Here is a 13,807-nt window from a genome sequence, read left to right as displayed (position 1 = left end):
TAGGGGGCGGGGGGAATCGTAATGCGGAAAGAAGAAGCCAACAGGGACGATGCATGATGATGAAATCACCCGCTGACCAACACCCGGAGTGATGATGCGCCCTTTTTGCTTCTTTTCGCACTCCCGTTTTTGCCGTGGTTGGTGGCTGCGGGTTGGTGGGCTATAAGCAGAACATACTATGGATAATTAGAGAGATGCATGGGGACTGAAAGTTACATGTAGTTACAGTACCTAGGCAGGCAACTCAGTTACACAGCTTAAACCAAACAATCAGTAACAATTGATGGGAAAAAAAAGGTTACAAATTTAAAATATAAATATATACTTTCTTTATAAGGTTGATTCTTTCTCCCTAGGTACCACCTTTTATGATTAAGGTATCTTTCGCCGGTTACAATCCCACCGCAAAGGGCTGCTGGATATACTGGTCCATGCTTCAAATTCAAAAGAAAAAAAGAAAAAAAATGCTTGTAGTTAAACTTTCTCTGCTGGATAATGTTGTGTGCGTGAGCATGCTCTGCCTGGTAAGCTTTTTTGGTTTCCTCGCTTCCGACAACATGAGAATGGCAGCGCCGTCAACCATGATAGGGCTTTGATCATGGTTGGGCTTCCCATTTACAGGTACTGTACACATCCACATAGAATATATGTACTATGTCGGGAGATCAGCTCTTCCTGGGATGGATGCACGTAGTAATCGCACATACATACACACATACATACCGACGGAACAACCAGGTAGTAGTAGATGGAGATACCAGCGCTCTTTTGGTGGCCCCGCGGTTGCATGCTGCGTAAGATAAGTAGGAAGATGCCTCCAGCACAGGGTGCAGTATCCATGGATAGATCGAACCCTTTTCCCCCCTCGTTGTTTTACGTCTTGGTTTTTACTTTTTCTTTTCTTGTCTGTTCCTTGCAGCCCTTTTTACTTTCTTTCTTCTCACCCCCCTCCCACCACTAAAACGGAAATTCTTAGTTCATTTTCGCCCCTCTGCTTGGTTTCCTCCGGCCTTCTTCCCTCTCTTCCTCTTTTCTTCTTTCTCTTCTTCCTCTCCCTTTCTTCCCCCTTTCATCCCTCCTCTTCCGTCCCAGCTCGTCCCGGTTGCTTTTGCTTCTCCTTTCGCATCGTTGGTCGTTGGTCGTTGGTCGTCGTTCGTCGTTCGTCGTTCATCGTTCATCGTTCATCGTCTCCTTGCATTCCATCTGTTATCTCCATTTTCTGGTTAGTTTTTTTTATTTTTTTTATTGTGTGTTCCCCCTTTTTTTTTCGCTTTATTAATTAACGGAGCTGTTATTTCGTGGCTCTTATTATATTATCTTGCTGTTTTTTCCATTTTCGTTTCGCGCCCCACCATCACCCCTCCCCGCCCGGCAAAGAAGTTTCGTTCGGTGTTTTTTTATTAATTCGGTTTTCTTTTTTTTACAGGAAAGAAAGCCTCCTCTCCCCATCTCCTCCTCATCACTATCCATCCCCCGTCCATCTCTCCCTGTCGACAAAGGAAAGGACACACATTGTTCTCCCTGTTTCGTTGGTTGATCTTTTGCGTCGTCGGCTTCATCGTTTGCCGTTTTCGCGACCACGGAGTTAAAAAAAAAAAAAATCCAATTTTTCCGTCGCCTTTATCAGATCAACAAAAAAAACCGCGCAAAAGTCCAATCCCTCCTTCGACTCAATTAAAAGAGAAAAATAACTCCCAGCCAAAATCCGTCCTTTTTATCATTTGGGGAGGGTTTTTCTCATTTCAAGATTTCTTTGCTGTGTATTTTATTTGGTATAGGCAGCCTTGAAAATCGTAACTTCTTGCCCTGGGATCAAGTTCGGAGTTGAAACTTATTCGAAAGATACAGCCTGTGGTGAGTACCAGATTCTCCGTCATTTCATTTCTTGCGTCTTCCTTTTTCTCCATCTGCGTGTTGGGTCCTCTGTGCGATTCTCCATGTCCCCCCTTTTCGATCGCGTGTGTTTGGCGTCATCCGTGGAAGCTCTGTGGAAGGGATTTGCGCATCGCCGCAGAGCCTCAGCGGAAGAGAAGCATCGCGGGCGCCAACCACAGCCAGCGTCAGCCTCATCGCGCATCTGGCATCCCCATCGCCATCGCCATCGTTGCGATATCTTGCTGGTCTTGTCGGGTTGCGAGAGTGGCTGCTTGACTGCAAGGACATGATGGAGAAGAAGTAGCTTGTCTGTCGAGAGGTGGCTGGCTGAGGGAGCGTCCATTTGCCCCCCCCACCCTTCACACATGCATACACATATATATATCCAAGGCATCGAGGGCACAAGAGACCATCAATCGCCATGGCAATGGGCATACGGGAGTGGAGTTGCGAGTCTGTTGTCCTCATCGTTTTTGATCCCACGGCAACCCGGCACCCGGGTCCTCGCTTCATTCCCCCGTGCATTCTGTTGCCCCTACGCCTACATCTCCATCAATCCATCTCCATCTCCCTCTTGTCTCCATCTCACTCTCTAGCTTCTGTGATATAATTTCCCCCCTCTGCACCGCCCGTCGTTGCAACACACTTGGCAGCTCACCTGCCACGCCCGCACCCAACCACCAATTTCCAAGGCTCGTTTCCTCTCTCACCCGACCGAGAGTGGTTAGTTGCTGCTGCTAGCTGCTGCTCTAGTCGGTGTTCCCTTGCCTGCCTCGTCTCCTGCAACTCATTCGCTGTTTTCTTCTCCTTTGGCGCTTCCTCCGCTTCCTTCCTTTCTGCCTTGGTTTTTTTTTTTCGTTTTCCTTTTTTTCTTTCTTTTTTCCTTCTCTCGTCCCCGCACGCTTGTCTTAGTCCTACTTTGCTTCGTCCACTCGACGCTCTTTTCCTCTCTCTTTGTCCATCATCTTCACTTTTTCCTCTTCATTCACCTTCATCACTTTTCCACCTTCCCTTACCATTCAACGTTATTGTTGTTGTCGTTGTTTATTGTCGCTGTTTTCAGTTTTTCTTCCTTCTTCCAGTCCCAGTGTTCCTTTCATTCTGACAATTTGCTGTCACTTCCTGTCGCTTTCGACGCGTGGTCCGATTCATTGTTTCTTTTGATTGACTCTTCTATTATTGTGTCGCTGGTCAATTCACTCCCTTCTCTCCTCCTCCTCCTCCTCCACCACCACCACCCCACCTATTCCCTCTACTCCCTCGTCCTTTTCATCCGTCACCATCACCTTTGATCGATCTACTAACCATCTTTGCTCCCGATTTGTCGCTGCAGAAACGTGAATTATCCTTCCTTGTCGATCCTAGACTTTTCTTAAAAACCAGGTGTTCATCGCTCGTCTCTCCTTAACGACCCCCTACGAGTTCAAGTCGCAACGGCCGTGTTCGAAGAATACCAACGCATTACAAGGGTTTATTTGGGCGCAAGAGGTGCGTGTGCGTGTTCGTGTGCGTGTGCGTTGTGTGTCCTTTTGTGTCGGCGCTCTTTTTCATCTCGCCCAAAAACGATAGCTTGTCGCAATTGCTACGGAATTCGTGTTCTTTCACACTTGCCTAGCACTCATTAGCTTCCCTTTCTTCTTGAGCTTATGCAGCGATCCTTTGACCTGTTTAAACTCCCAGTGTGGTGACACTCTGCCTGTCGCTGGAGGACGCAAAAAAAATTCTTGAAAATTTTTTTTCTTGAAAACAGAAATCTTGAAGCAATCATATGCTGACTACCATCTTGCGCCCAACTTAGGTTCCTAGCACTTCGTCTCTTACGTTTTCTTCGATTTTCATCGATTCACCCACGTCGTCTTTTAAGTCTTTCTTCCCTGGTGTTGTATAATTCGCATATTTCGCACCTTTCTCAACCGTTCATCATCATGTCGTTCCAGAACTTCGATTCTTTCCAAAATCAGCACGGCGCTGCTGATGCTGCTACTGCCGGAACTGGTGCTCCTGCGCCCGCGGAATCTGCTATGGCTGGGCAGTCGGATCCCTCTCCTGCTCCCTTTCAAGCCCCTGCTTCCGGCGAGCCTGCGTCGGGCTCTGCTCAGCAGGCCGGCGAAGCCAAAACCACGCTTTGGTATGCTATTAAATTCGATTGCGCCTGTTAACTCTTTTTGCTTGTCCTCTAAGCGGCGCAATGCATGCGATGGGTTATAATGCCATTTTGGAATGCTTCTTGGCTGATTTTTTTCATTACTTTTTCATTGGTTAGGATGGGTGAGCTCGAGCCCTGGATTGACGAGAATTTCATCCGCAATCTCTGGTTCCAAATGGGGGAGCAAGTTAACGTCAAGATGATCCGCGACAAATTCTCTGGGTACGTGGCGCTACGCTACTTCTGAGCTTAGCTTTTAAATCTTTTTCTCCTTCCAATCTGCTTGTGCTACTCGATGGCGAAAAGAATAAAGGAAACAACATGAAAGTTCACGCTCTAACATTGATATCCCTAGAAGTAACGCCGGATACTGTTTCGTCGATTTTACTACCCCAGCTGCAGCAGCTAAGGCACTGACCCTGAGCGGAACTCCCATTCCCAACACCTCGCGTACCTTCAAGCTCAACTGGGCTTCCGGTGGCGGTCTGGCTGATCGCAGGTAGGTACACTTCCAAATTCTGGTGCAACCTTCTGTACCGCATTAACTCACTCACCTTTCCGTAGCCGTGAGGAACGTGGCCCTGAGTTCTCCATCTTCGTTGGTGATCTTGGTCCGGAGGTTAACGAATACGTCCTGGTCTCGCTCTTCCAGAGCCGCTTCCCATCTTGCAAATCAGCCAAGATCATGACGGATCCCATCAGTGGCATGTCGCGTGGATATGGATTCGTGCGCTTTTCCGACGAGACCGACCAGCAACGCGCCCTCACTGAGATGCAAGGTGTATATTGCGGCAACCGCCCTATGCGTATTTCCACTGCTACTCCCAAGAACAAGGGTGCTGGTGCTGGGCCTGGCGCAATGGGTATGCCTGGAGCTGGCCCCGCTGGTATGTTTCCTCCTATGGGTGGCCCTCCGATGGGATACTACGGTGCTCCTCAGCCAATGAACCAATTCACAGATCCCAACAACACCACCGTGTTCGTTGGAGGACTTTCCGGCTACGTCACCGAGGATGAACTTCGTTCTTTCTTCCAGGGCTTCGGCGAGATTACCTATGTCAAGATCCCACCAGGAAAAGGCTGCGGTTTTGTCCAGTTTGTTCAGCGCCACGCAGCCGAGATGGCCATCAACCAGATGCAAGGATATCCAATTGGAAACTCGCGTGTCAGGCTTAGCTGGGGTCGTTCTCAGAACAATTCTGGACCCGCTGGGTCACCTTATCGCCCCGCTCCGCCACCACCCATGTATTCCTCCATGGGTATGCCACCTTCCCACTCATATGGTGGTGGCTTCGCGCCAATGAAGGTACGTTTGCGCTAAATTCCTCCCCGTCGTCAAGTTGAACGTGTTTTACACTTCCTCTCTGTTGCCCCAGCACACCTTTTAACGAACTTTCCTTACTAATGTGACTATGTAACTCTCTAGCAGTAAACGCGTCCCTTTCGTCGTGAAGCACCAGCAGGAGTTTTTTTGTGTTCCTTTTTCCAAAAAGGATGGGTCTTGGTCTTGGTTCTTGCGTTGTATCAAATCAAAAAGGAAAAGCCGCTTCTGTCAATTTTTTTGTTTCTTTCTTTCCTCCCCCTTTTCATTTTCCACCCATTGAAACAAAGCCCCTCTTGAATTATTTTCCAATGACTCATGTTACCTACTCTTTAAAACTCTTGATGAGTGTGATTTCTCTTCAAAATTGCCTACTTTTTTTCTTGCCATTTTCTTTTCTCTTGCTTTTTGCTTACTTTAATTTTGTGTGAGTTAGAGAGAGATTGCTGTTGTGTGTGCGTATGAAATTGTGACTTCCTTCGTTTACTTTAATATTTTGCAACTCGTTTTATTCTAACTTCACTTTGATTATTCTACTTATTTATCTAACCTGTTCTACTACTGCTGCTATTGCTGCTACTGCTGCTACTGCTGCTACTACAGCTACTATTTCTTCTTTCGCCACTGGCACTACAATTAAAGTGCAACACATATTCTCCGCTGTTTTTATCTTATTTATGAGCGGCTTATTTTATATCTTATGTCGAGAAAGCCTTTCATTTTTTTCCTATTCAACTGACTTCTTTTTAATCAATTATGGTTTTTCCTCTCTTCTCTTTTCTACTTTACTGTTGCTTTTGTTCCTGAAACAATTGTGAACTATTATTTTTTTCCATCTTTCATAAATTGCTTATCATCTTTTGTCCTCCAGGTCTATGCTTTGTTTATTATGAATGAGAAATGTAATGATCAATTCAAGCCTTTTTTCACCTTGTAAGTACTGTACTTATTTTTTTCCTCTTACCCGCCCCCTTCCCCCTTCCTTTTTTTCTGTTTTCGCCTTCTTCTTTCTTCAATTTTGTTTTGAAAATTGCTTATGCTAGAATTCTTTTATCCTCTCCTCCGCCTTAAGGGAACTTTGATTATCTACTGTATGTAACATGTACATGTAACAGTGTTTATGGTTATATGTAAGAAAAAATTGCGCTAGCTTTGAATGAGAGACTTTTTTTATATCGTTACTATAAAAGTTGCAGTTGTGGAGAATTTCTTTCAATTATTTCATTTTTTCTTGTGTATATATATATATATATATATATATATGTATGTATATATGTACATATCTTAGATGGATACCTCTGAACTCTGAAGGAATCACAGATCTCTCTATGCATCTTCCCTCAGTTATGGAATTTCTTCTTTCTTTTTTGAATGTTCGCTTTTCTATTTGATATTTTGTTTTTTCGGCACTTATGCGTCTGTATGGTGTATATATAGAGAGAGAGGGAGAGGGAGAGAGAGAATTGAATGTTATATACTGATTCAGAATATTGAGTTGATTATTTTATCTCTTCAATTCAATGACTTGTAATGTAATTCATACAATGATCTGGTTACAAGATGAGACAAGAAAATTTCTCAAAAATCTGATGAAGTTGGAGCTGATGAACTTTTATCTTAGGTAAGCCATGTCAATTGCATCGTCGAACGAATTAGTTACTTGTAGGTAATTCTGCTTCGGAGGTCTACCCAGGTGTGTCCCTCCTGTTCGTGAAAAGGATGGTAGCCCGGCAGATGCAGGAGCTTCATTGGGAGGTTCACGCTTGCAGAAGAATCACCAGCTGATAGGCGCGTACGTACCGATCGAGTTTGATCCAATCGAGCTTCATCACAGCAAAACTTGGAAGTAACTAGGTGCATTCGACAACATAATAACAATGGCTCTTAGCTATGGTTGCGCCTGACAAAGGAGAATCTCCGTGCCCGGAATGCTATCCCAGGCAGTTGACTCCGTGTCCTGCCTGCATGGGCTCAATCGCGAGTGAAAGGGTCAGGCTGTTGTTCCCTTGACACCCATGCCTCAACCTCCACAAGCAAACCATCCCGCTTTTGCCCCCGAATCTGCCGCTGCCGGGTGCGCAGAGAGCAGCGCTTGCCACAGCCATTTGTTGACGGGTGCGACTGCCGATTTGGCGTCCCTTCCTGGCGTATCCCCGAGTGACTACCGCCTGCCTCCCCCGTGTATTTCCCGGCACAGAGACTCCCGCATATAAGAATGAAGCCTTTTGCTCTGTTTACTGTTTTGCTTCTTCTTCTCTTCCTCATGCATCCAGCTCAGCTCCCTCATTCCATCCTCTTGCCATCGTTACTATCACGTCGGCAAGGATAGGACTGTGTTTGAAAACACCCCCCCCCTTTTTTGTTCTCTTCTTGGGCGTGGACTGCTCTGCTTAACGTTTGCTCTGTCCAATCTCTGTCTTGCTGCTTGATACCCATTCCCTCCTCGTCGGCATAGGGGAAGAAAGATTCCTTGATCGGTTGGATCTTTTACTATCCCTCGCCAGCCATGCGTTTCGAGAACTGGGACATACTCCTTTTCCCCGAGGGGTCGAAAGTGCCCGTTCAGGAGTTCAAGACCCAATGCTTCGTGACTAGGGACAATGGTCAGTTATCGTCCTCCAGTGTTGCTATATTAAATTTTCCCTTTTTTTTATGACATCCATAAGACCGAAGGCTGAGCGATGTTTTCGCTGGGAATACTTTATTTTTCCAGAATCTCCCTTCATGCATGTCGATTCTTTAGCTAATCCGACCTCCCATCCTCTGCAACCTAATTACGCCCAGGGGATCTTTGGCTACACCCCTATCTTGACTACTTTTGTCCCAAGCATGTCTCGCAACAGTCCGTTTAGGATATCTATCCACAGCTGGAAAAAGCCGAACCCCACGAGAATGATGGAGAGCTTGATGCAGCCGGATGACGCTGTCATGTTTGAGATGCGGGTTCTCATCGATGGACGTTTCATTGCGTACGTATCAAGTTGGTGGACTAAACGACGTTGTAGATCCCAGATATACGGCACTAATTTTATCTATTTTTCTTGAAGTGGGAGCTTGACCAACCAGCGGACTTGTTGGCCTCAAGTTATTGGTATGTGATATCCTACGATATATATTATTCTGATTCGTTTTTGCTAACAGCATGTTCTAGATTCTAGTTCTCGTAAGTAGATCTATAACTAATGTAAGCAGCGGTTTTTGCGGCTTGCTAATAATTAAACGATTTGTGTATCAGATGTGGACAAAAATGGAGGCCAGGATTGTTTGCATTTTCCCCCTTTCCACGAAGAGATGCTTCAACAGAGCCACTGGGAGGCTGGAGAAGAATTTGGTCGTATTAAAGTTGTAATCGCGGAAGGATTTTCTCGGCCCAATCGAAATCCACCATTCGAAAGAGTTAGAAATCTCGTTTTCTTCTCTTTCCAACATGCCCCACTAAGTAAGCCAGACCCTTAGGCAGCCCTTACAGCGTGGCAGAAACTCATCATTGTACTGCAGATATTTTAGAAGGTTCGAATTTAGCCTGGCCAAACCCGGGAATGTGGCATCAAGCCTCCCGCCCCGTTTTTAAATATAATCTTGGGGTGGATTATGGTAGTATTCGGGAACAAGAGGATGCCCATTCCCACTCTCCAACGCGCTTAGAGCCTCGTGGGATTGGATTCTCGGATGCTGGCCGTTCTTCGCAATTTACAACCTGGCACCACCGACTTTATCCTACCCCTCAGACGTCTTGGGCGCGGCCCGCATTGCCGGAGAGAGACTCTAGATGGCCCTTGCAGCCTATAGTCCAGGACCCGTTCGTTGATACTTTCAGAGAGCCGGGCTTTAGTCGGCGTTCCCGCTCGACCTTGGATGATGTGCCAATGCCAGACTACACGGGATCAAGCTCAAATGGTAGTCGAGCCATATCCAACATGACAGGTGTCAGTTTCGGACAGCACAGTAAACAGCCTAGTGTTTCTGTGCCGATTAATGATGAACAGTATAGCCAGCTGATCGAAGCGCTGAGCCCAGCGAAATTGACCAGCGGTACTTATGCACCCACAAACACACCATCCTCTGCTCATCCTGTAGCGTCCAAACATTCAGCAGCTGCGGAGCCTCGAGCTCCTAGATCCCACTCTAAACACCCAAACCGCCCCGGAGCGCTAAAGGAACTGCCCCAACCGGGAGTACGTGGCGTCTCAGGATCAAGTGCCCGATCAGATAGCGATGAGGGTTTTGGAAGCGAAAATGCGCCCCTTCCGACAAGTCTGCTCAGCCCGAATCCGAAGGTGAAGGGGAAGAAAGAAGGCGCTGGGAGTGAGGTAGACACCCCCCTCCGTGGTTCTAGCAAGGTACTCACGAACAGTGCAAAAACGATCAGACGATCAAAGAGTAGCATTATGGCATCCGCCGAATCAAAACGCAAAAGACTCGGCACATCGGACCAAGTGGAAATCGCAGAAGACAACAAATCTGGCAGCCCTTCACCGACCAGAAAAATGTCTCGCTTGAATGCCGAGGACGTTAGCCCGCGGCCCACACTCGAAGAAGCCCTGGAAGCAAGAACAAGGGTCACTGCCACAAGACGGGAAACAGAAAACTCAGAGTAAATGGCCCACAGTTGGGTTGAAATTGTCAGTTGATGGAGGTCTGCAACTTACCGCAGTAAAAGCCGGCAATATAAAAATTATTGGCTGGGAGGATACAGGATTATTACTACTACTACTGATAAGGCATCACCCCTCCACCACTCGTTACCAGCAACATTCCTACAACGAAAAGACCATTCTATGGAATGGCCTGATTAACGTAATTTCAAATTTATTGTAATTCTTTTCCTTATTCGTTGTTCCGGCGTCCTGTTCTTTGTTCTCTTTCTGCCTTATCGTTTCGAATTTTAACGGCCTCACTCAGGCAGAACGGATTTTTATCAGCCTTTAAAAGCTTCCATGGACTAGGCTTATAGCATCCATGGGGTGTGTTGTGATGTATCTCTTTGGTGTTTCCTTTATTAAATTTATAATTCGGGCAGCAAAGGCCCCGTCTCTGCAGTAGCGACTCCTCTTTGCCGCTTTCCCATGCTGCTTTACTATTTCCCAGCGAGGAACCAAGCCTCCGCTGCGCCTGCCTCCTCCCCTGCCGAGGCTCCGCTGGGCGGATCTTCCGCCGATTGTTCTTTCCATCGTGATACATGATACATGATACTTGATATCGGATACTGGATTGTTGCTTCTTGGAGATTCCCTGATATTGGCTGTGAGCTTGCGCCTTCACTCCCCAATCGCTGGTCTTCTGTCAACTACTGCTTCACCTCCATTGTCCTTAAGGGTTTCAGTCACTGTGTTTCCTGTTTTCCCTAACCCAAATACTAGTCATGAACATTCTAGGCCATACCATTGATGGTTTCTGACATTCTCTTTGACGTCATTAAGTGCATTGTATGACGCGACGTTTGGCTTCTGGCTCAATTTCAGCTTCCATTATGGATTCTCAAACCATTTCAGCCCAAGACGACACAGGAAATAGGCAGAACAGTCGTTACCCAGACAACTCCCCCAAACAATATGCTGGCTGCCGAGCTTATAGATCCCAAAACAACGTGACACTGCCTTCTGTGACCAGCTACCAACACCGACTTCCAGAAGATGGTTCAGTACCGGATAAGGTCCTCGAGCCCCTCTCTGTCTCATCCGGCAAAATGGACAATCTCTCAAGACCTACCGCCTTGAACGCGATGCCCCACAACTCAGCAACAGAGTCTCTAAAGCCCCATCTCAATCCACGGGCGTCAGCGCCCCCTCTCCTACCAGAGCAGGCCTTGAAGCTTGCTGGCTCGGGTGCCCTCCAGGAAAATAGCAAACCTACAACCTTTTCACCCCTAGGAGAGGTTGGATGCGCTGGGCATGCAGCCAGGCCTGGGTTACTTGATGCAAGTTACACTAAGCTGCAGGGGTCCCCTAGGCCTGATGTGAGTTCCTTTGAAAGCACGGGAGGCAGAGGGGCATTTGCTCCTGTAACTCCGATACTGCTACCTCCTTGGCCGCAGCCAACGACGTCCCGTAACCACAAGGCTGTTGTTGAGATGTTTGGGAGTAGCAGCGTTGATGGCCGCAGTTGCAGTCCCGTTGAATCTGGGGAAATGACCGAACTCGAAAGTGCTGATGACGTGATGACTGCCGCGGCCGCAGCAGCCATCGAGCAGCCCCAGAGCCAAAAATTTGAGAATCTAGACATTGACTCTGTTGGCCTCAACGAGGCCGTCTTCTACTTTGGTGTTCTCGCCGTTGTGGCCAATCTGCGCCCAAGTTTCAGCTATGCAAGAACTGCTGGTGGGAACTGGAGAGCTTTTCTCACGTACTGGGGTGCCACGGTCTCGAAGGATGGTGCTTATGAGGATAAATTTCTTGCTAAGGCGGAGACATGCCGTTCTGCTCTGGAAGGCTTGAAGGAGAAGTATTCTGGCTGGACTTTGCCTGAGCTTCCGGGCCCACAGGTGCTGCTTGGCGGGTGGATTTGGACTACCCTACTTCAGGGTATGATATCTTCTACCTCTTCCTATGGGAAATTGCGGCTCCCTTTCATACACGAGATGAAAGCTAACGGCGTTGAATCTTCCGAAAAATAGAATATTGCGAACAAAACAAAGTAGCCCGTCCAGTCTATACCAAATACGAGCATCATGATGGATGCCGGTATGAAGTGGATGTGGGAGGGATATCCTGCTTCGGGGCCAATAAGTTCTATAAAACAGCTACTGAGGCTATACATGCCTCTGCTCATGCAGCTCTTTATAGTCTATTAATCACCAGCCTTGAGGTTACGCCATTGTTTCAAGGGGTTGGGTTTGCCGGTAGTTTACTGACGAACAGTGTTAATAATAACAACGAAACTGCAACTGCACCAATTCAGAAGCCATCTCTTCAGCCTCAGGGAAGCAATTACGCTATGATGTTTTTCGCCAGTGGAGTTTTCCAAGATTTTGTCCGTTGCTAACTTGTGTCAAACAGATTACCCAAGTTAAGCGGAAACGACATGCGGGAAAAAACAAAATACTGTCTGGTGACCCGGATCTACCCGCTGGGAGATCAAATGTAAGCACTATGTCTGGGTCAGATCTATTGCCACCTGGACCATCGAAGCAAGTGGGTAAGAAGGCCAAAAAGAGGGCCAAAAAGAAGGCAAAACGAGAGAATGCCAATTTGTTGCCAATTCCTACGAGGAGCCAGAGGCTACCAACTGCAGAAGTCACAGCTTCGAGTACCAAAAACGAGAAAATATCATCAAGGGATCTCAGATTGGTGACGAGCCAATATTGGAATCCGTGCGAGCGCGTTGAAAGTAAAGATTCCCCAATCCCCCTTTACATACCCGCTCTGAGCCATGCCCCCTTCAAAAATCTCTTTTACTGACTTTTTATTCTACGATGTGCCGGTCGCTGGCACGCTCCCTTGAGGAGCGCGCCCGATAGCTCTGGCCTCACCTTCGCATCCATTCTTTTTTCGATTATAAAGAGATATGCTCTCTTTTATCCATAGACCAGCCAGAATACCACATGACCGAGCTGCAGGTGGATGGGCCTGCTACATGGTTCAGTGCGACGGCTCGGTTCCCGAATGATCCATTCCTTGCGCGGGTTGGAAGTATTGGGCGATCCAAGTTTATTTATTCGATACAAATTGCCAAGGAGAAATGCGCTGCGCAAGTGGTTGACTATTTGATTAAGATGGTTAAGGAAGACGAGGAGTGGGCAGATCCGAAAGAGAAGACGGAGGAGAATATTCGTAAGTGGGAACAGATGGCTGCTACGGCCGCCGTTTCTGTTGGTGTATCTGAATTGGGGGTTACCGTGGATTCTCATGCTGCACGGGGCGCATTGGGGAAAAATCCTGGGGTTGATCCTTTTGGTTCAGATGCCATGTATGATTTCATTCCATTGGAGGAATGTGTGAAAATCGAGAAAGGGGAGGAGGAGTAGTAGGATGGCGAAATCTGCTAGGGGGTAGGAGGGGAGAGGACCTCAGTGTTGAGAGAACAGAAAGGAAAGGTGTGGTAACTATTTGTACGGGAGAAATGCTGACTGTCCCCTTTTCTTTGTGTGGGTTCTACGTAGCCTCTATTATTGTTGATGCAGGCTTTTCTTCCCTTTTCATTTTTTTTTTCCCACTTTGAAAATTCAAGGTGATTAAACAGCTCTGATATCACATTATGGGGAGTTAGTTTCCTGTGCAGAAGCTTGCCGCTACAAAGGCTTAGTGTAGCTAATATCCCATTTTATAGTTTTTTTCTAGTAGTTAAGCAACTTTGAATTTTATACGCATGTAGTTCTAACTATATATACTTCATTATCATATGCTGGCCATTTCTGTTCTATCTTGGAGTGCTACTACACCTCGCAATTTTGCAATTGTATATAGAATTTGCATGGAATAGTGATAGGCGAGCAGCATAGTGTTATTTTTAAGAGATGTCAAGTCTGA

The 13,807-nt window shown here is 46.9% G+C and overlaps 3 protein-coding genes across 3 annotated transcripts; all 3 read left to right on the top strand.

Annotated features, from left to right (window-relative positions):
* Positions 1 to 1,456: 1,456 nt before the first annotated feature.
* On the top strand, positions 1,457 to 5,409 carry HCBG_00318 (RNA-binding protein; the record flags this gene model as incomplete). The annotated part of the gene is made up of 7 exons (XM_045427368.1): positions 1,457 to 1,854; positions 3,209 to 3,363; positions 3,674 to 4,003; positions 4,139 to 4,243; positions 4,335 to 4,520; positions 4,586 to 5,327; positions 5,362 to 5,409. 5 exons carry the CDS (start codon positions 3,801 to 3,803, stop codon positions 5,407 to 5,409), a joined length of 1,284 nt encoding a protein of 427 aa, XP_045291343.1.
* Positions 5,410 to 8,171: 2,762 nt separating this feature from the next.
* HCBG_00317 (uncharacterized protein) lies at positions 8,172 to 9,940 on the top strand (the record flags this gene model as incomplete). The annotated part of the gene is made up of 5 exons (XM_045427367.1): positions 8,172 to 8,311; positions 8,390 to 8,433; positions 8,494 to 8,505; positions 8,578 to 8,781; positions 8,841 to 9,940. The coding sequence occupies 5 exons, from the start codon at positions 8,172 to 8,174 to the stop codon at positions 9,938 to 9,940; spliced, it is 1,500 nt and encodes a 499-aa protein (XP_045291342.1).
* An 872-nt stretch (positions 9,941 to 10,812) lies between these two features.
* HCBG_00316 (uncharacterized protein) lies at positions 10,813 to 13,305 on the top strand (the record flags this gene model as incomplete). Its single annotated transcript, XM_045427366.1, has 4 exons — positions 10,813 to 11,863; positions 11,956 to 12,311; positions 12,338 to 12,668; positions 12,866 to 13,305. 4 exons carry the CDS (start codon positions 10,813 to 10,815, stop codon positions 13,303 to 13,305), a joined length of 2,178 nt encoding a protein of 725 aa, XP_045291341.1.
* Between the last annotated feature and the right edge of the window lie 502 nt (positions 13,306 to 13,807).

The sequence above is a fragment of the Histoplasma capsulatum genome, assembly GCF_000150115.1.
Source record: "Histoplasma capsulatum G186AR genomic scaffold supercont2.1, whole genome shotgun sequence".
NCBI classification, from domain to species: domain Eukaryota; kingdom Fungi; phylum Ascomycota; class Eurotiomycetes; order Onygenales; family Ajellomycetaceae; genus Histoplasma; species Histoplasma capsulatum.
This window is presented reverse-complemented; position numbering and strand designations above follow the sequence as displayed.